Raw genomic sequence first — 22411 nt, forward strand, 5'->3', positions numbered from 1 at the left:
GGACAAAAGGTCACAAAAACAGAAATGTTTTAAGCGCTACTGCTGGAAATATAGTTTGAAGGTAAACCCGAGCATGGCAAGACAAACCTGCACAAACCGGCACTTAATGCCAAAACTGGAGGGTGGACACTAACAATGAGCAAAGAACTAAAAAATATATATTTTTTTTAAATAATACAAAATATTTGGTGGGATTCTGTGAATGAAAACCAAGGCTTAGCAGGGTTTGTTGCACTGAAGCATAGCGATGGCTCAGTGATGCTGAGGGGTTGTTTTTTTTCCCCTTGTAAAGGAAACCTGCAACATTATAAAAGTTAAGCTGGATTCAGTTTAAGACAATAAATATTGGAGGTGGGGTTAGAATTACCAAAGAGGAAGCTGAAATATGAGCATCATCTGACCTTTAAACAGGAGGAGGTTCCCAAGTTAAAATTAAACTGGACCCGGGATGGCACTTAGTGTGGGCTGACGTAAATGTTGCTAAATGTCTTAAAACTAAGAAAAAGCAGGCATAAGTAGCTTAAATGTGCTGGTTGTTGGAGGACTGGGCCATGATTCATTACAAACGCTGTTAATTTGTGCACAAAGCTGCTCTACTGAGTACTAGATATGCTTCCATAAAGCAGAAGCTGACTAATTTGGATGGTGCACAAATGTCTCCACTTCTGGCTGGAGGTATGCAGATCATTTTTCTTTGTTTTGTTTTTTTTGTAAGCAGCTTCTAGTTCATAGATCACGCCAGGTGACCTAAATTGCAGTTAAGATTGCAACAGTATTTGCATCCCTTCACAACCCCTGGGACTGTGTGCAACCCCTCTTATCGTCCTCTAACCAGGAAGATCCCCACCAGCCTGCGCTCCACAGCTGTTTCAGCTTGTTTTGACTGCAGCTCTTTACCTTGCCATGTCACAACTCGCAATTATCTAAGCCTGGCAAGCCGCACTCAGGGCTGGAAGCTGATAAACATGACTGGATCTTTCCCAACAGGAAGTTTTCTTCATCATCCACCTGCTTTCAGCAAGAACTCAAAGGGCATCAATGAACTTGTGTTGTCAACATTAGGAGGAGAAGCAGCTTTTCCCTCCTCCACCTGATCAGGGTTGTCTAAGAAGCAACATCACAAACAGTTTGTATTTGCCACAATGACGTGTTGGCAGATCATCAGCATGTGTACAGAGAGAAAAATAAGCAGAGTGAGGAAGCGGTTCAGTCCTCTGCTGCCACTTGACAGGAAGGAACAGCTTCTGAGCTGTGACTTGCCAAAAGCTTGCCACTTTTATCTTCAGCGTCTCTTTAAGAGCCGTAACACCTTTTGTTCTTTGGACTCTACGGAAATTTGCTCTGCATGCTGCCAGAAAGGGGGAACTATACTAAGCCTCCTCCTGCCTCCCCCTCCTCCTCACTACTGAACAATATCCTCTTCTAAACCCAAACAACCCCCCCAAAAATTTTCCTGTTATCTTCTTGGTTTTATTTGTGCCTCACACACAAACCCTGTGGATGGTCGCGTCGGCAGATGGTCCTCAGTTGCTGAGACGGGAGTGAGAAGGTGAAGACCTGGCTGGTCATGGGATGCTGCAGCGTGACTCAGAGGCATACAGGAGTGGATGAAGTTGGTCCAGATGAGATCGAACTGCTGGAACTCTCTGGAGATAATTTGGGGTAAGAAAACCAGCTACAATTATTATTATTTTTTTGTTTTATTAAGTTGGTCAGAAATATTAACAGGAGTAAGAGAGAGCTGCAAGGATAATATGAGGCAAGTGTTTGAAATTTAACTTTAGCTGGCAGATTATATTATTTTTATTAGTTTCAACATTTTCAAACATGTTATGTAAGTTCTGGAAGAGGAAGTGGTGACAGTGTGTGAAGTGAAAAAGGCCACCTCTGTGGTTTTCTCTGGGATTGTTTGCATTTAACTCTGAAGGCAACATAAAATGTCTCTTTTATGTTTTCAAAGCTTCACCATGTTTCGACAAAAGCCTCGCTTAGACTCTGATGTGGCATCTAGGGTATAAAAAATACTAAAATCAATTGAAAACATAAAAACATTAATATTACAAGATTTGATTTTTTTTTTGTTTCATTTTGCAATAAAGAAAAGATCACTTAGATTATTTTGCATTGAAAGGTGGGTCAGAATCTTTGATACATTTAATTTATTTCACTAATATAAAAGTCTTAAAAATTTTTTAGAGGGCTGTTTTAGTTTTCTATGCATTTTATAAATTGTGATTTCCCTTTCTTTTTTTAACTCTTTTTGATTGTTTCATATTTATTTTCAATCTTTGGACATCATCAGATGAGGAGGATAATGCTTGTAATGCATAGATTCAATGGGATGTTTTTTGATTTTGAAAAACACTTGATTTAATAAAATCCTGCATAACTCGTAGGAATATAAATAAAGTAAATTAGTAATAAACTCAACTTTTCACACTGTGTCATGTCATGGCCACATACCTCAATAGGATTTCCATTTTTAGTCCAATGAAAACTAGTGTTCAGATTTATTAAATAATGTAAACTTCATTCAACCCAGACGTCCCCTTACTGAGAAGAGCCTTAATCTCTTTACCAATTCAGGGTTTCTGCTGAATATTCAGAGGTTTTTTAGAGACCAATAGAGAACAAACTGGCAGGACAATAGAGGATGGGTCAGGGAGGAAGTTTTAAAGCAGGATCAGGTTATTAAACAATACTGCATGTTTTCTTCATCACATACCTGTAGAGTTTTGTTCAATCCATCTCACTGCAAAACCTACATGGTAGTCCGCCATAACTGGCAGGAGCAGCAGAGACTGGCTGTTAACAGGCCTGGTTTTAGTTGTGCACTGCAAAAAAATGTGGTCTCGTGAAAGATTTGGAAGAAGTGAGTTATTGTAAATAGAAAGCTAAAACAAGTCAATTCAAAACAATGAGGAGATCAAACTATGCTTTTTGTAGCCTACATGCTGAGCAGTAAGTGTTATAAAAATAAAACTGCTCTCCACTCGGCTTACAATGTTCCCCTCAGTGAAACACGATGGAGGTGGAATCATTTGTCTCTGGTAGGGGCAGGCAGCAAATCTTTGAAGAAGATCTATTACAGGGGTCACTAACCTTTTTAAGTCTAAGGGATACTACATGGGCAGACTTTAGACTTAGACAAACTTTATTGTCATTTTTTGCACACAGGGTGTAAAACGAAATTTGGTTCAGTACAGCTATCAAGACATTCCCATTTTTTTTTTGTCATTATCTCTCAGGTTTGCATGGAACAACAAAAAGCAGCAAATATACAAAAACAGTGTAAAAGCATTATTATTCATATTTGGGCAGAGGAATTGATTCTTAGGTGGCAGGTCATTGTCTCCATCATGAAGATGTCCTCTATTGTTGATATCCATTATGTCATTGAGTCACTTTTCTTGTGATTTTTGGCAACCACCTCTTCAAAGGGGAACACCGTTTTATTTACATTGGCCCCTTGATTTTACGTTATTACATCATGTTTTACTCACCCATATTAGTTTTGTGTCATTTGGGGCTTTTCCGAAGATATTTGGTTTTCTTATATCCAAGTAACGTCTTCCTAGTCTTCCTATGGGCAACAAGTTGAAGGCACAAACTAAACTGTTCATAATTTATCATTTGTGTTACGCTAGCATTCATTACATGAAGAAGAATCACTGTCCCCTCATTCATCCTGTCTGCTGAACTGCTGCTAGTTTTACTCACATGCCTGGAAGATGTCTAGTGCTACTACCACAGATGATCTCCCTCTCGAAATGGAATTGAACGATTCAGAATAGCTAGCCGAACGAATATAAGGGATAGAGCGTAGCCGCCTGTGGCCCGGGCTACCGGTCACAACTCCAGTCCGGCTCGCAGACTGGGACTTGTCTGGCGCGGTAGATCTGGGCCTCTTTTGCTCTGGAGCTCGAGGCCTGCTCCTGTGCAGCCATGATGAGTACCTCGGTGATGTCCTTCAGTCCGGCTTTATCTAGCCATTGGTAGGATTTCCTAATATCCACCACCTGGTTGTGTTGTACTCAGTGACGCAGTGGGTAGCACTGCTGCCTTGCAGCAAGAAGGTTCTGGGTTTGATTCCTGGCCCCTTTCAGCATGGAGTTTGCATGTTCTCACTAAGCTTGCGTGGGTTTTCTCCGGGTACTCCCACAGGAGGAAATCCCCATAACTGTTGGTTTGATTGGCTTCTCTAAATTCTCTTTAGGTGTGAGTGTGTGCGTGAATGGTTGTTTTTCCTGTTTGTCTCTTTGTTGCCCTATGATAGACAGGCGACCTGTCCAGTGTGTACCCCACCTCTCTCCCGTAGACAGCTGGAGATAGGCACCAGCACCCCTTGCGACCCCGCTTGGGATAAAGCGTGTCAGAAAATGGATGGATGGTTAGGTTTGTATGGTACATGGGATGTACCACAGATCCCTCTAGCACCTCATCTTCTTTTCCCCATTGTCTGAGACATTCACTGAGCACGTCGTCTGTTGGAGCTTTTTCCCTGATGTACTTATGGATCTGGGATGTTTCATCCTGGATAGTGGCTCTCACACTCACTAGTCCTCGGCATCCTTCATTCTAGTGTACAGTCTCAGGGGGCTGGTTTTGGAGGATGCCCTCCCTGAATGATTAGAAGCTTTCATGACTGAACATCTGTGGCCTGTATCTCATCCTTTGGCCAGCTTATTATTCCTGCAGGGTATCTTATTACTGGTAGAGCGTAGCTATTTATTGCCCGAGACTTATTCTTGCCATTGAGCAGGCTTCTTAGGACCTGCCTCACTCGTTGGAGGTATTTGGCTGTAGCTGCTTTCCTTGTCAACTCTTCGAGGTTGCCATTTGCTTGTGGGATTCCGAGGTACCTGAGCTAACTGCACTTTGTGCCCATTGATCATATCAAATGCAACAAAACAAGGTTTGTAGCAGGAAATAAATGTGAAATGTTTCAAGAGGTATGCATAGTTTAGAAAATTTAAGGTGTTCCAAGTCAGAAAGCAGATCTGAAGAGAGGCATAAATAGTTTCAAAAAAGCAACAAAAAACAGATTATATCAGCAGTAAATTACCATGCAGCAGAAGACTGAGACAGACAAACTAAAAGATTCCTGTTTCCTCAGCTTAAACCATGCGAAGCTGGTGAGGTGAAGCTGATATAATTAGGTGATTACTGCAAGACAAAAGCGTAGAGAGGTTTTAATACAAAGAAAAGGGCTGGACAAAATCCTGGCTCAGTCTGAGGCTTCAGGGATTAACGGGAGGCTAATCAAAAACAGGAACTACAGCTTCTTATGGGTTGTTTAATTAATGCCAGCAGCTGGTCATTCAAGACTACAACATACACACAGATGGGACTTTTGGGATGAAATGTCTGAAGTAAATATCCACTTAAACCCAAACTGCCTATAACTGACAACACACTGTCTATCTAGAGCTGGTTTGTCAGTGCAAAGAAAGGTGATGCATTTCCTCCAAAGGATGATGCAACATGTTGACTGATAGACTTAAAGTTTTAGGGAAGTCATATTTAAATTTCAAATCATTCTGACTTAAACATGTACAAAAATTTCATCTTTATCGGACGATATTGTCCCAAAAGTCAGAAAATTAGTCTTAAAATCTGTGTATTTTTGTTTTTTTTTCATTATATTATGCTGACCAGTTAGTTATACATTAACTTGTAAACCTAAATTCGGCCAATCATATGTCAGTGATCATCTGTCAATCAAATTTTTTCGGGCATAGCATCTTGATTCATATGTCGCAGCTAATATACGCAACGGTTGAAATAAGAAATAAGAATAATTTACTTTCCCATTGAGTTCCATCGCAGTGTTCACGGGGATTGATGTCTGTGTCTTCAGCAGGCGTAGAGCTAACAGAACCGGCAGCGTTGAGAGGCAAGGGCTCAAACATGTACGGCTTTAAGCCTTCTACACCAAACCAAGCTTCTGCCGCAATGGTGTCCTCTTCCACAACATCTTCATCCCCGCTTTCCTCCTCTAAATAAAAAATTGTATGACAGAGGAGACTCATCCACAACCTCCGACACAAAACTCTCCTCTGAGTTTTTCAGAGTATTTTATTTAACCCTTAGAACCATTATCATGAGGGTTTATACTGAATGTGGCCATTAAAGCAACAAACTTGGCTAAAAGCTCAAAAGAAGTATCTAGTATATACTGTATGACAGATGTTTTATAAATTCACAAACTCTCACTTTTTGAAAGTGTTTATCAGTATGAAAACATATGCGGTAAAAGGAAGTGGTGGTCACAGAGAAATACTAAATTTTTTAAAAGTTCCCCTTGGGCACTTTACCTCCTCCCCTCAGGAAACCACAGTTTAAACTCTGCTTGTTTTTCTCACCAACACATATGTTGGTGTGCCACATTCCCTTTTTCTGTGGAGTTTAACTGAGCCAACAAATACCTTCAGAAATTAAACTCCTCAGATCTGCTGCAACTATATTAACGACAGATTCATCACTATGAATCTGCAAGTTAGAGTTTCTGTTTGCTGAATGCCAATGAATTAACTCTTCTAAAACAGACTGAACATCTTTTCCCTGATCACAGGATGCATCTTTTGACATGGTTGCTTAAAAAACGAGAAGCGCTTCATTGCATCAACTGAGGTTCGATAACTTGTTGCAAGCTAAAAGATGTTCGGTCATGCAGTAATTATCTGATAGGAGGTTCGTATCTGGTTGCTTAGATCCAGGTGGCTCACTTAAATCCAGGCAGGGAGCCATAAATTGTTATTTTGATTGAACAGGGGATCATAATCTGGTAATTTAATAAAGAAACAAACTGACTGGAAGAGTGTGATATTAGCTCTAGCGCTGAGATAAAGATCAATTTTTAAGCAGAATGAAGAAATTGGTTAATATCTTGCTCTCCATGGTTTCACAAAACCATGGAGATCTGCTTATAAGTTTGAAGTGTATGGTAGGTAAACGATAGGATAAATATGACTGCATTGGCTAATTAAAGATTTATTAGCCTTTTCTATAAAAATCTGTGAAGACTCGTTGATGAGTTCTATAACTCTATAACCCTTTTAGGGATGAATTCCTTTATGAAAGGAAACTAATTTATCACATTTAGACTTTCACAGTGTTTAAACTGAAAATCTTAAACAGATCGTAGATTATCTTCAAAGATGTCAAAGTTCCCATATCAGTCAAACCAGATTATTCAAGTTGAAGATGCAATATAAGGTCCTAAAAACATAAAATGCAAAAACAAAAAAAGGCTCTGGTAGCCCTGGTCATTGATATTCTGTATTCATAATAGGTTTTTTTTCTTTTCCTTGTTGCCTTTGTATCTCATTGGTAATGCTTCAGAGTTTCAGTCTTGATCTACTCTTGATTCTAGAACCCATGTTGTGGTAGTTCTAGGCCCTGCAAAAATGTACAGATGTCAACCTCAGAGTACCTGGGTTACTTTGCAATGGAATAGGCTAAGATAAAGTGGAGTGTGAACAGCCTTCATATGCTCAAGTCAACTGTGCTAGTTATGCAAAGAGGATTCCCTTAAGATCCATAAGACATATTTAAGGTTTCTGATGAGATTAAAGTGAGATTTATCCATTGATAAATGCAATGGATACACAACCTGGATATCTTTTCTGGCATTGAGGGGAATTTAACACATTCATTTGACTTTTTTTGGAATCTAAATCTTTTAATGACCTTTTTTGCTGAAATAAGATTGTTGTGAGGGTTAGATGGGCCCAAGCAGGTATAGCACTTTCTGAGGAAGCAAAAATATGAGTCACCTTCTATCAACCCCAGCATAGAACTCCAGCTGCAGTACTAACAGATAAAAAGGCCTCTGCAGAGGATAGTTAAGGGAGCTGAAAGGGTCATGGGCCCTCCTTACGCTCTACCGGATCACTGCTCCTAGATTAGAACTCTATACATTGTCAGAGACCTCCTAATGCTGCTGCTGCAAAGCCACCAGACAGGAGGAAATCTTTCTGTCTTAGGCTTTTAAAATGCTGAACTAAGGAATACTATGTTAATTTATTGGTTTTGTTTTCTACAGTGCCTTGATATGATTGAATATAAAATATCTATGGTTATTAATATACCACTCAACAACTTGTCACATAACAACTGCCTATTTATGTAATGATATTTTAATGCAGTAAAATAATATACAGTTTTGCAAATGTTAAGTGCAGGAAATTACCAATACTTTCTAATATTTTAAAGAAGAAAATAATGTATGGAAGAGTGACGAGAAGGAAGTCAACGTTGTTTGATGTTTGTGGTTTATAGATTGTTGTCATAGCAAAAGTGTAAGAGCAATGGTCAAATCAGATAAATATATATATATATATGTTTAATTTGCTTACATGCAAAACAAACAAAACATTATGGGTCTAATCTTCAAAATGTTTGCACTTCTTAAAACAGGTTCAAACATGTATGCATACAAAAGGCAGAACTTCAGAGAAGGTACAAGGGATTTGCATTTGCATTTCAGCAGTCAGGGTGTGCAAACTTTTTTTTGTGTGTGTGTGCATCAAGATGCAAATCTGACTCTAATGACCAAATCCTGGAAATTCATGGGTGGGGAATATGCAATGTCAAAAATTTACTACATTCAAATCAAAGTATCCAAATCTGAAACTAAACTGCTACTGCAGTTTTAGTGCTTCTGAAAGTCAGCTGGAAACTGACACAAAAATAACCACAATCATTGCTGCCACAAAAGTGGCATTGGTACAGTGCCACAAGGGAACACACAATCTGCTCATTTTAATGTGCTAAAACCAAATCGGTTTGCACATCTTGACATTTGCGCAGCAATCTTTGTAGATCGCCTTCCACACACCGACTTATTATCAACTAAAAATATACAGTATTTATATGCAGAATAGCGCCTCTCATTTTGAATCTTTGTAGATGAGGCCCTAGTTGTGGTCAAAAACTAATTGTGCAACTTACCCAGGGCTTTCCTTCAACAAAGCAAAGTATGGAGGTGACATCGTGATGCTATGGGGATTCTTTATCTGTGCTGGGAATAGGGATGATTTTCAGAGTTGATGCATAATAGTTGGTGCTCTAATGTAGAGCAGCCCTAAAAGAAATCCTTCAAGAGACTAAAAGGGATTCACCTTCCAGCAGGACCCCAAACATGAGGCCAGTTGGCAAGATCAAAGAATTAGAATGGTATAGTCAAAGTCCACAACTAAATTTAGTTGATAATCTGTAATAAGTGTTTCTGTGCTTCAGTGTTAAAGTATAAGGCTTAACAGAGCCTAGGCGGAAGTTTAGCTGAAAAAACTGATTACTTACTCTTACCCACCTCTGACACAAGCTAATCAGCTTTGAACTACACCTCCATAAAGCCCAGTTAGCATCCGGAGTCCATCTTAAAAGGTCTCCAATCCATAACTCCGTCTGCTACCCAAAGCGCAGGCAGTGGTTGGGCTGTGTCTGACTTTATTCGAATGACCCTGATTTAACCCACCTCCATCCCCTTCTTCACCATCTTAGCCAAAGCTTCATCAGGGTGTCATTCCTCACTGACTCTTACTGCATTCCCTGTCTCATCTCAACCAGTCCGTCAAAAGACCGCCATGTTGAACCTGGTTCTGCCAGAGGTTTCTTCCCAATGGGGAGTTTTTCCTCTCCACTGTTGCTTCATGCTTGCTCATCATGGACAGCTTAATGCAACCTGTGTTATGAAAGCTGGACTTCCATCTTCCAGGTCCCTGAGTGAACCTCTAGTATCAGCTCACGCAGTCCACTGGATCTCTCCATACAGCTCAAGTACACCGTCTTACCAACCAGCAGTCTACAGACTGACCATTTTCATCCATCTCCACTCCACCACCAGGTTTAAGGCCTGGGGGGAAACATCCCTGTTCTCATACCCCTGTTCATGCATATCAAACAAAATGCAGCGCTATGTTTCCTGCTGAGGTAGTAAAAGTAATCGTATTAATAAATTTCTTATAATTGTCTTTTTCTTTCCGTATGAGTTTTTCAGCTTGAAATACCTACATGTGTTAGCTTTACCTAAAGAAAAAAATAATAAACATATGTTATTTCCATTTCACTTAATATTATCCAGATGCTCTTTCACAGTAAATCCCCATACAATACATTTTTATAATAATAATTGTAAATTAACAAAATGTTTAAGAAATTATAGTATATATTATAGTAATGTAGTTGTTATTTAACCTTATTTATTTAATTATTTTACTCTAACATGATGAATGAGCTGAAGGAATGCTATCTGTTGTTGCTTTATTTGTTATTTGTTTCAAATGAAAATGGAATAAATTGGATTAGATTGGTATAATTTAGTTTGCATGTCCTCTAATCTGTTGCCGAGTCATTATTATTAGAGGATAGACTGTAGCAACAAATTGTTAAAGGAATAAATAAGCAGCCGGTCTGTCTCCCCTCAAACCTTTATAATCTGATTAGGATTGGTTAGGGGGTTGCAGACAAGACATTATCATTAGGTTATAATACTGTTTATCCCAATTTTATCTTCTTTTAGCAACAAACGCTTTGGTCAGCTGAAGGCTGCATATTTCCCCAAAAACATAAAACACTTCAACATTTGCAGTTTGCTAACCGGTCACCCAGCTACAGTGAGGCCACAGAGCAAATCTATGAGCTGCTCGCTCGGCTCCTGTTGCTGATACATGATACTAATCTGATTTGATCAAATACTCAGATTCCTGTTTGATTTGTGTGTTTTTTTCAGTGTATGGAGTCTGAGCGAAAACAGAGTCCAGCTTTCTGTGAGGACCAGCAGAGATGAGCACCAGCTCCCACCACAGCTGCCAAGCAAAGCCTCAGTACGACTCCAGGAGCAGGAGGTCAGAGCACCACAAACACTCCCTTTAAAATAGCAGTTTTATAAGAGAGCATAGAGAAAATGGTAAATAGTTCAATTCTTCCATATGGGCTGTTTGTATACAAAAGAAGATAGTATTTGCTAATCCATTAAGATCGTAAACATCTCCTGAAGTTTTCTTTGTGTCTGTATGAGAAGCTGCTGGTAACTGTTTTTTTTTTTTTTTTAGCTGAATGTTATCCCTACTTTTGAGTCCTCCCTGAAAAAGCCTGTTCTGTGCTAAAATGAGTAGGCAGTCAAATACACAATAATAAACCTGTTTGGGGCGTTCCAGTAAACCTATTGTTCAGGTTTTTGCTCTTGGCCTCCTGCAGGTTATGCTACCCTGGGCAGATAGCCATAATAACCATTTTAACAACTGCCACTGTGTGTAGACAAAACATTTTAGTTTTAACAGCTCCTAGCTCTGAGTACAGTGGCTTAATATACAAACAAGAAACAAGCAACAAACAGGACTGTAAAAACAGATACTATGAGCAAGAAAATGAAAAAAGAGAAGTTTTTTACTGAAAGCTTTAAAAGAGAAACTCGTTTCTAACGTGTAGTTTATCTATTAACCCTCTGTCTGAGGGTAGATTATGTTCAATCCCCTGACAAATGTACATCTGATATTGCTTGTGTCTGTAGGTGGTGCTGTGGGGCAGGACCAGAGATGAGCTCCACCACAGGATTTACTCTCAGCAGCCAATCAGGGGCTGGGAAGGCCAACCTGCTCATGTTTATGGAGAGGTCATCTATTCCTCTCTGGTTTCACTCTATACCAGCTACACACAGGTAACATATAGAAATAGGAAAAATTCAACAAATATATTTATTCAATTATTGCAAAATGTGTTATGTCACCCCAAAACATATTTGCACCCCCTGGCAAACATTGTTAAAAGAGTAGCAACATTATATCCCATTGAAAAAATATTTGTTGCTGTTAGTGAGATATGAAGATACACTTCTTGTGTTTTTTTTTTCTTTGTTACCTTACCTATCATCATCCTCCCTCTCATCTGTTCCAAAAAGAATTTATACATACATCTAGCCTTGTTTCACATATTTTCAGGTGGTTTACACTTCTAACTATTTCTCTGACATTTGAAATCATGCCAGGTGGGTAGAGTATTCAGCAATCATACTTAAGTAAGATTAATACTACTTAATTATATTTTTACTCAAGTAAGGAAAAACCAAATTGGTAAAAAGGCTACTGACGTACCGAGTAACTAAACATAAAATCTGATGTTTACAATTATTTAATAAAAACAAACCAAAATGTTAATTAATCTGCAAATTCAACCAGAATTGTTATTTTCTACCCAAAAAATAACAATTCTGAGTAGAAAAAAGCAGTTTTCTTTTTAACATAAAACTTTTAAAACCAGAACCTTAATTTACAACTGTATATTAGTATGACCTCTGAACGTCATTGTAGGTTCAAGAAACTCATTTCAATTCAGTTTATTCATATAGCACCAATTCACAACACATGTCCTCTCAAGGTAACATTGGTTGGGCTGAAAATGGCATATTTGCTGTTCTATGAGCCCTAATGCAAGCCTGGTTAAAAGCCCCAGAATGAAACGAATGGTATGTTCATGAATATTTAGATGAGCTGTGCGCTGATTGGTTGGTTTACAATGAGCAAAGCTGCTGAGCAAAAACACATCATATCAACAAGCACTCACTCACTGAATCAAATTGTTGATATGGTAGGGTGACCAGATGTCCCGTTTTTCCCGGACGTGTCCTACTTTTCATATCTAAAAAAAATTCCGGGGGGAATCTTAAAATCGTCCGGGATTTTGGTCGACTACAGTGCAGCAGAACCGGGCAGGTGGAGGGAAGCATACTGTCACCAGGACGGGTTCGATCGCTCGGTCCCCCGATGCTGGGATTCCCAGACGAGCCCCGGAGCTCACAGCACGGTTCTAATGCCTGGTCTGGTTCAGTCAGCGACCCAGCACCCCGGACAGGATATTTCTAATTATTGCAATATTCCGCAGATGAAAGAAGGAAATTCTAGAAACTTCTTTGATATGGGATTTAAATTACAGGTCCTGATCAAAAATAACAACACAATTTTTTACTTTATTATCTGAAATCAGTTTAATCCCATCTAAATGAAGTGACTGACTAATCAGCTTCTTTTTCAAAGACTCTGTTTTGTCTGCATTCAGAAGCAGAAAGTTAAGAGTAATCCAGCTTTTTCTGTCTTCAAGACTTGCCTGTAATCTATGTAATGGGTTAGCTTCATCTGGATATCTTATAGGCAAATATAGCTGAGTATCATCAGCATAACAGTAGAAAATAATCTCATGTTGTCTAATAATTCTACCCATTGGGAGCATATATATAGTAAAGAGAATTGGTCGTAGCACTGATCCCTGTGGTACTCCACAGCTAACGCTGGAGGATGATGAAGATTTGTCATTAACGTGAACAAACTGAAATTAATCAGATAGATAAGATTTAAACCAGTCTAGTGCTCTTCCTTTAATTCCTACAAAATATTTGAGTCTTTCTAAAAGAAAAACATATCTTGTGTCTTGTGTACAAAAATAAAATAGATTGCGACATAAACATAACATAACTGTTTGTCTAAAGGAAAAAGCGTGTTTGTTATTCAGTGAAGTTACAAAACTTTATACCCAAGCAAGAGTAGGGATATTTTATAGATATTACTTCAACAAAGTAGAAAATTATGGACCAGCACTCCTAGAAGTATATTTTTATCAAAAAGTTACTAAAGTAACTGTAATTGAGTGAATGTAACTAGATACTACCCACCTCTGGTTGTCATGTGCTTATTATTTGGATACAGCTACTTTTCCTAACTAATGTAATCTGTTATCTTATTGTATTATTTCCTGCTGAGGCAAAGAACGCAGAATATACCTCTGCTTCTCTACATCTATATTCACAGGAAACCAGTGAACGGTTCCTGTTGTTGTTCTCTTTTCACCTTCTGATCCTGTCATTGGACCACTCCAGAGAAGACTTCATATATGAGGTATCTGATTTGATATCAGTTAACTCTTTTTGACCTTTCCCTCTGAGTCTACCCAAAGATGTATGCTTCTAGTTACTCAAGGTTTGCCTTTTCTTTTCCTGCAGGGTATTCTTCCTGTTTCTGGGCTGTCTCTCCGAGCTGTATCCCTGGAGCCGGACGTATCCCATTCACCACACATGTTTGAGATCAGCAGTGAGACGAATCCCAGTGAAGTTTTAGCTCAATAATTCAGATTGTTAAGTTTAATTTCTTCTGTTCTGTCTTTTGTCCAGGTCCAATGATGGACTCGAAGGTGTTTATGTGTGCCAGTGCTGCAGAGTTAAAGAGGTGGATGCAGAACATAGAGGACAGGAGATACAAGTCCATGATGCAACCCATGAGTCCCTCCCACTGTGCTCTTTCTTATCTTGTAATTTTTTCACATCTTTTGCAAATGTGGTTTAAAGGCGTGCGTGATTCCAACAGTGCATTTAAACCTTCCCCTTTTTTATCTTTGCTTGCTAGTTGCCTTGTGATGAACATTGGAAAAGAGAGGAGCTGAAAAAATACTTGCTGCAGGCTCCCATATGGAACTGGGAGGGCTCGCCTATACAGCACATGGGTCAGCCAGGATACATCTCTATTGTTCACATCATCAACACTCAAAGACAGGTAGTTGGGTTTCTGAATGTCATCAGAAGGATTGCTTCATAATCAAAACCCCATCAGGCCTTTAACTTATTTTACTATTATTATTTTTTTTTTTTTATCCTTTTTTTCCACAATACCTGCTCATCTTGTGTGGCATAATGTGGGACTGCTAAAGCAACAAGCTTGTCTGTGTTATAATTGCTATAACTAATCAGTTCCATCATACACCGATAAATATATACATTTATCATGGCAATTTTATTGGAAAAATCTGTGCATTATTTAGAGGTGGGCTTTTAAAACATATAGAATAGGTAATATATTATATTGAATAAAAATGTTGGAATATGTGTCTTTATTTAGTTTTTAGATACGATGACAGTTCTGAGGAAAAAAAGCAGGAAATCTGAGACCTGTAAAGTAAAGAGGGAGGCACAGGAGGGACTGGTGCACCTCACTAATAGATTTCTACAGAGTGGAAATAATAATGCAACATCTCAAAACAAATAGACAAATAGGGGACAAATAGATCCATCTGAGGAGAATAACCTTAAGCCTTCTGATAAATCATAAATAATAATAAATAATACAAAACAAACAATAAAAAATAATATATAAATAATATATGACATATTACAAATAATATGTCTTAATGATGCCTTGCAGCAAGAAGATTCTGGGTTTGATTCTGGGCCTGACGTCTTTCTGCATGGAGTTTGCATGTTCTCCCTGAGCATGCATGGGTTCTTTCCGGGTACTCTGGCTTCCGCCCACAGTCCAAAAACATGACTGTTAGGTTAATTGGTTTCTCTAAAATTTTCCTTAGGTGTGAGTGTGTGCGTGAGTGGTTGTTTGTCTCTCTGTGTCTTTGTGTTGCCCTGCGATGGACTGGGTACCTGTCCAGGGTGTACCCCGACTCTTGCCCGTAGTCAGCCGGAGATAGGCACCAGCATTCCTCGCAACCCCACTTGGGATAAGTGTGACAGAAAATGGATGAATGGGTGGATTTCTTAATGATGACAAAGTGCCCTTAATGCACTGCCAGAAAAAAAAAAAAAACAACAACAAAAAAGACCAACATATGCAATTTAACATGTCTTATTTGGGTTTTGTATGGATCAGGCACCAAGAGTCTTTTAATCATGTGTAAAACATTTATCTTATGTTAGTTAAGGTAAAATATGCTAAGGAAGTGACCTTTCGTCATACCTTATGTCAGATTTTTTTTTCTTTCTCCACAGCTTATGTAAATATCGTATTTTATCCTTACCTCAGGCCCAGCGCTACAGGACTAGACTGCTGAATTTAAAAAAATGCATTTCTTCTTTTATGGAAGATGTACTTACTGTTATTTTATGACTTGAACTTTATTGTTTTCAAATAATAACAATAAACATCTATAAACAGCAATCCACATAATATCAGATTCAGTCTTTGGAACATTAACACACAGAACAAAATTAATATAGAAAATAATGGAGTACAAAACATAAATGCTCTAATAGAATATGCAGCAAAAATTACACATCTCCATATCAATATGGTGTAGCAAAATGAAATAAAGCAAAAATAATAACAATAAAATTAAAATAACAACACTAAATAACTAACTAGTAATAATAAAATAGAGTTGATGCCAAACAAATCTGGACCTAAAATTTAGAGGTATCGCCAACCTATTTAGATGCCTGAAGTTTTTGAACTAGTATGGCAATAGATGGAGTTGAAGCAAACTTCCATTCCATTACTAACAATTTCCTTCCAAGCATAATTGTAGTTTGGGCCCACTGTGACAGAAATGATGGCAAAGAACTCATAATCAAGGGGTCACCAAGAATGTAAAGTCTGTTACAAAATGGAATATCCTTGTCGAGGATTTCCCTGACTACTCTATGAACTGATGTCCAAAGGACCTGAATTTCTGGGCATTCCTACAGCATATGTACCAATGTGCCGTTATCCTCCTGGCATTTACAGCATTTATGATTATCTGCCAAACCCACTCTGTTTAGCCTAAGAGGAGTCCAGTATATTCTATGTAATATTTTGAATTGAACTAATCGAGTCCTCAACTCTCTTGATGTTTTCTTCCTGTTTCTAAGTAGCCCCTCCCATTCAGCCTCTGAAAAGGTATAACTTAAATCCTTCTCCCATAACTGTTTAAGGGCTATTAGAGAAGTATCAGATACCATTAGTGTCATGTTGGGGAGTGTTGGCCTGGTGGTTGAGCAGTGCTTGTTATCTGAGAAGGTTACAAGTGCCCGGTTTGATCCCCACAGCCTCCACTCTGGGTTTCTGAGCAAAACACTTAACCCCACATTGCTCCCAGGGCACCGCATGATGGCAGCCCACTGCTCCCCAAGAGGATGGGTCAAATGCAGAGAGTTAATTTCCCCATTGTGGCAAAAATAAAAAGGATTTACGTTACATAAAAAGTGGAGGCTGTGTGACCTTGCCTAAATACCTTCTTGATGACATCTAAGAAGGTAGTTACTGTTGAATAAATGCTAATCAAGCTTGAATTTCTCATTCTTTCTGCTCAGTTTCTACTGTTTTGAGTGTGTAAGATTTTCCTTCAACATATTTTCATAAATAACCTTTTTTTTTTTTTTTTTTACAGACTATGATAAAAAAAAATATTTTGAAACATGTTCATATTAAAACAAAATGTCAAATAATTAAATACTTTATATTCCTGAGGGAGTTCCTATTATTGTGCTGAAGTTATGAGGAGTCTTTGAGGTTTAGTGGAATTTGTTGTTTTAGGCAGTTTTTAACTAATGGGGGACATGGTGTTTTTTATTTTTTTTTTCTTGCAGGGTCTCCAGGAAAGACTGATGGTTCTCTTTCCACATGATGTCCTGCTGCTTTCTGTGGACAGCAAGCGGCTAAATGTAAAGTATGAGGTAGTGTATGATAACTCTCAGTGGAAAACCCATAATAACAGCTGCTGACCTGCGAATCACTACAGGGCGCTTGTTCCGTTGATACATGGCTCACATGGGGGGAAATTTTCTATCTCACACCTATTTGATTAGCTATTAATATAACAGATTCACAGTAATAATTAATGAAAAAAGAAAAGAACAGCATACATTCCCCTTCCTTTTGTGTTTTCCATGTCGTCGGTCACAGGGCAGGCTGGCTCGACACAGCATCAAAGCAGTGGAGCGCTCAGCTCTTCCTGGACGGCTAGAGTTTGATCTGAGAGGTAAAAACTTCAGGAAATCATGTTTTTCTTTTTAATCAGAAGCCAGTCTTATTGCTTTTGCCATTTTTCCAAAGACCCATGAGGAATGCTGGAATTCATGTACGTAATATTTGTTTTTGCTGCAGGGGAGCTGGTGGAGCCACTGCAAGTTTCCTGCACCTGTGAGGAGGATTACCAGACCTGGATTTTCCATCTGCAGCAGGTTTGGCTGTGTTGTATTTATAGAAGCAAATCTCTCATAGAGCACAAACAAAAAATAAATAATCAAGTTATTTTGGCTTTTTAAGGAACCTAAACCCTACCAGTCATTGTTAGATACTGTTTTATTTCTAAATATGATACTGTAGATTTAATAAGGTACTCAAATAACTTTTGTTTCATAACAACATAAAAACATCTGGCAGCTGCAGATTTTTCAGCCGAACATCTATGATGTGAAACTCCCAACCTGCAGCATTGATTAATATATCATGAATTATTTATAGAGGCCTTTGTATACCCAAAGTGGCTAAAGTGCTGCACAGCTTATAAAATTATACGAGTAAGTAAGTAACTATATGCAACATTAAGAGTGCATCTAAGAGAATACAAGCAATAAAAATAATTAAAAATACATATATAATTATATATATGAATAGAACCAAAATCTAGTTAATCAAGTTAGAAAGATGAGTCTTTAGATGAGATGAAAGTCATTCTTCTTCTAAAGTTTGGAAGTCACAACAGAGAAGGTTCTTCTCAACACCGGTCTTAGGAACATGAATAACCACTAAAAAGCTGCTTGACAAAAACAAAAATCTACAACACTTCCTAAAGGCAATCTGTTGGATTCATATCTGCTGAATGGAGATACACATGAAGTAAAGTTAACTCATTGTCTAAGAAAACAGTTATTATTTGAAATTTGGGACACGGTGCACTGAGTTAGCACTAAGAAGGTGCATTGTGGTGATAGAGGAATGGGCATCATTAACATCAATGCTCATGTAAGCTGTGGTGTTTCAGTGATGATGAGTTGTTACTTAGGGACTCAAAGTGCACCCAGAAAATATTCCACTCCTTAAACATATCTACATGCCTGAATGCATTGAGTTGCTCCCTTGTTTTTAGCAGATTAACATTTCCTGTTAAAAATCAACAGAGCATGTGAGCTCATAAAGCTTGTAAATATAAAGAAAATGGCCTAAGATTTAGTTAAGACAATATATGAAAGATAAACATAAATCATGTAAATGGGCTCAAATTTGCACTTGAAAGAGATAAGATTATGCCTCATGTGTTCCAGAATCTGGTCAATATATTTTACAATATGTCACCATTCTTAACTATTTGTTTTTTCAGTACACTAAAAAAAATTATTCGAGCCCCCCGTTAAAGATACCTAAAGTAATTGGTTCCAGAAATATTTAGTAATATTTAATTTATGTAACACAATATGTATGAATATTTTATTTATGATGCAATGTGAAGTAAAATTTCTGAGTTCATTATAAGGGTGCCTTTTGAGCTCAAAAGGATGGTCTTTTAAGTGAACTCAAGGATTTTAGGTTACTTTGCACTGCTCATGAAAATTGGTCCTTGCTAAGATTATTTCCTTTAATTGTCGGACCACTTTTACCAGAGAGCAAGTCAGCATGGTGGAGGTCATATGGTCATATGGTGGAGTTAGTTGTTGCCCAAGTCCACACACATGAAACCATAAGTTACCTTGAGGCTAAGATCCATGATCACAGGCAGCTCTATGTTTCTGAAGGCTTTTTGGCAATGTGACATGCATGCATCTTTATTGACAAAAACAGTTTCCACTCTTAAAATAAATTAAATTGAGCTGATAAAACAGATTTATTTGTCATTTGGTTATTTACAGCCTATGAGTAAGCTGAACATAACTTAATTCAATGCAGGATAGGTAAATATAATTCAATTTTAGAAGCTAAACCAAATAAACATATTCAAATTTGGTGCATGTATTCATTTCATACAGCATCATATTTTTTTCATTTTGTAAAATTCCCCTTTCTTTCAAATCCAAAACTTGACATGTATGGAACTGAGAGAGTGAAATTAGAGGGAATTTGAATAATTTATCATTTGTTCGGAAAAGTAGCATAAAAGATCTAGTAATACAGTAGATTTCACTTTTTTACTTATTTTATTGGGATACTTCACATTTTTTGTGGTAGTATTCTGGTAAGCATTACTGAACAGTTTAACTACTTATCAGGATTATAGTAATCTGTAAAAATAAGCAGATTAATTTTAATGCAAACAGCCAATCAGAGTGGAGGAAACACTAAATAAGATTTCTGACTCAGTGGTTCTTTTTTTCAAAACTGCTTTACAGCATCACATTGTTGTTTTTCTAACTGCAAAGTTGCATAAGCTGCATCAAATTCAATGTTTTTATGCATTTTCACTAACATACTCTATCCAGACATACTCTATCCAAACACATATAAAATGGGGGTTAATCTAAAGTGATACAGAGGCCTTATTAATGGATGGCTGGAGTATCTTTGATATGCTAATATAGGCTGTCTACTGGGGTACATTATAAGGTGTATGGGAGCAGCATAACCAACAAAAATACTAGTCTCTCAGTTTTCATGATTTTACATTTTCATATCTCTAAGGCCTGTATGTATCCCACAGAAGCGGCACCAGCATGCATCTTTGTCTTCATTAACACAAATTTTAATAACAGCTATTGTGTAAATGGTTGTAAACTTTAAGTGGGTGTGGTTGACGAATGCTGCAGTAGGAGTGACCCATAAGGATTTACCCGCAGGTCTGCTATTGAGTTCTCATACAGTATAAAATGACCAGAAGAAAATTTGAAGATTTTCTTTCCAATCCTTAATAATAAGCTTTTCATATATTATTAGCTTGAATAATCAGTAAGAAAAGTTGGTGGATTTGTGGAGAGATAGCCTTTACAGCATTTATCTAAATTATTTTTACCATACTGTATGGTTGCAGACATGATACCCCCTCAGAAAACATGCATCATGTTTTGGGTTATTTTTTTTTTTTCAAAATAAGAACTGAATCTTTTCTTGCATTTTAGTTTTCGGTTTTAACAGAAAAAGAGTTAAAAGCAGATTACAGAAATCCCTCCTCTTGTTCTCTGTTTATCAGTTTTTTTCTGATAAATTGTTGCTTAATATAACTTTCCAGGAAGGAGATGTTTTCCAAAGAATATTTTACAGAAAATTTTTTTTCCCTCTCTGACCCACAGCCAGACAGAGACAGCCACATTTTTCTGAGTCGGCCACCTCCTCCGTTAGTGCCCAAGCTGCAGAGAAGCGGGAAGGAGTTCCATGATCCCAGCCTATCAGACGCCCAGTATCACATCAACGGCTGGGGCTGACCCGCCGCACTCAGGAGAATCTTTATTAATCCGCTGTAAATATAAATTCAAACCGACATGTAGATAAAGTATTTATTACTTTGATGTGTGCCAAAACATAGTGGCATGGTGGCTGGAAAATTATTCTGGCTGATCATTTCTTAGAACCGGAAAGGAAACCAGGCCATGACCCGGTTTAGAGCAGAACATACTGTAGCTGCAGAGATGTTAGATACACTGATAAAAAAAGCTAGGATTGAAGAAGTTGTACATACCTGTATGTAGAGCTTTACTAATAAAGATTTTTTTAAATGAACATGAGTTGCTTACTGAGCACAACATTATACAAGTATCTGTATTTATCTCATAGCTGAAACATTTACAGCAGTAGGCAGAGTTCCAGTGTTTTACTGCAGTCATATCAACAATGGGATCAGGATTAAAAGCAAAAGCTCGCATCTGTGTCAAACATTACTGAATATAAATTACAGTGATAAAAAGGAAAAAAAAAAAGGTTCAAACTCTTAATACACGACACAATCTACAGTAAAATACATATACATCAGAATCTGGAGGAATATAAATACGCACGCTGCAACAGTTTAAATTACAACAAAGAGCTATTTGACAGGAAGTCCAAAACAGTTCATGTGCCACTGGAAGGGTTGATTATAGTGGTCGATCATCGAGTCTCAGCTCAGTTACACTGGGCTGCTCTGCATCTGAGGCGTTGGCGCTGCCTGAGAGGAGCTACAGTGGATCAGAGCTCAGCTGTAGCAGATCTGTAGCAGTTACATTTTATTAGATCAGCGTCTCTGAAACTAGAGATGCTATAGAAACCCTATTTCTCACACAGTTGAGTAAATGTAATAAAAGGTTGATTATGGGCTCCAGTCAGGCATCCAGATCCACTTATCATGAACGCAAATGTCATATTAATTTCATGCTTATCAGACTTTTATGATATTTGTCAAAATATGGCCAAATATTGACAAACATTATTGAAATTTAAATGTCTAAAAGAGCTTATTAGCTGGTAGTCAGTGTGGTCCAGAAATCTCTCCTGCACAAATCGGCAGATTTCCTTCCCATTTTAATTAATGGATATAAATCTTTTAAGGTTATTTTGTTTCAAGACTATTTGTGCATTGTAAGTGTGAATTTGAAAATGTAAAGAGATTGTAACATTCTAATTTTTGTATTTGTAAATTCACAAGTACAATTTTTTTTTTTTTTTTTTTTGCCCCTGTTCAAATTTCAAGTACAAGTATACAGATTATGTTCTACAATTTGCACATCAAAAACCTCTTAAATTCTCAGTTTTGCTCGCGC

General features: G+C 37.8%; 1 protein-coding gene across 1 annotated transcript; it reads left to right on the forward strand.

The window, feature by feature from the left end:
• Positions 1–271: 271 nt before the first annotated feature.
• On the forward strand, positions 272–21386 carry LOC107092908. The gene is made up of 11 exons (XM_015387616.1): positions 272–1662; positions 10736–10850; positions 11516–11662; positions 13803–13889; positions 13994–14081; positions 14162–14298; positions 14394–14540; positions 17339–17425; positions 17655–17730; positions 17856–17932; positions 20969–21386. The coding sequence occupies exons 1-11, from the start codon at positions 1568–1570 to the stop codon at positions 21098–21100; spliced, it is 1188 nt and encodes a 395-aa protein (XP_015243102.1). The 5' UTR covers positions 272–1567; the 3' UTR covers positions 21101–21386.
• Positions 21387–22411: the final 1025 nt, after the last annotated feature.

This window comes from Cyprinodon variegatus, unplaced genomic scaffold (assembly GCF_000732505.1).
Source record: "Cyprinodon variegatus isolate N-32 unplaced genomic scaffold, C_variegatus-1.0 Scaffold399, whole genome shotgun sequence".
NCBI classification, from domain to species: Eukaryota; Metazoa; Chordata; class Actinopteri; order Cyprinodontiformes; family Cyprinodontidae; genus Cyprinodon; species Cyprinodon variegatus.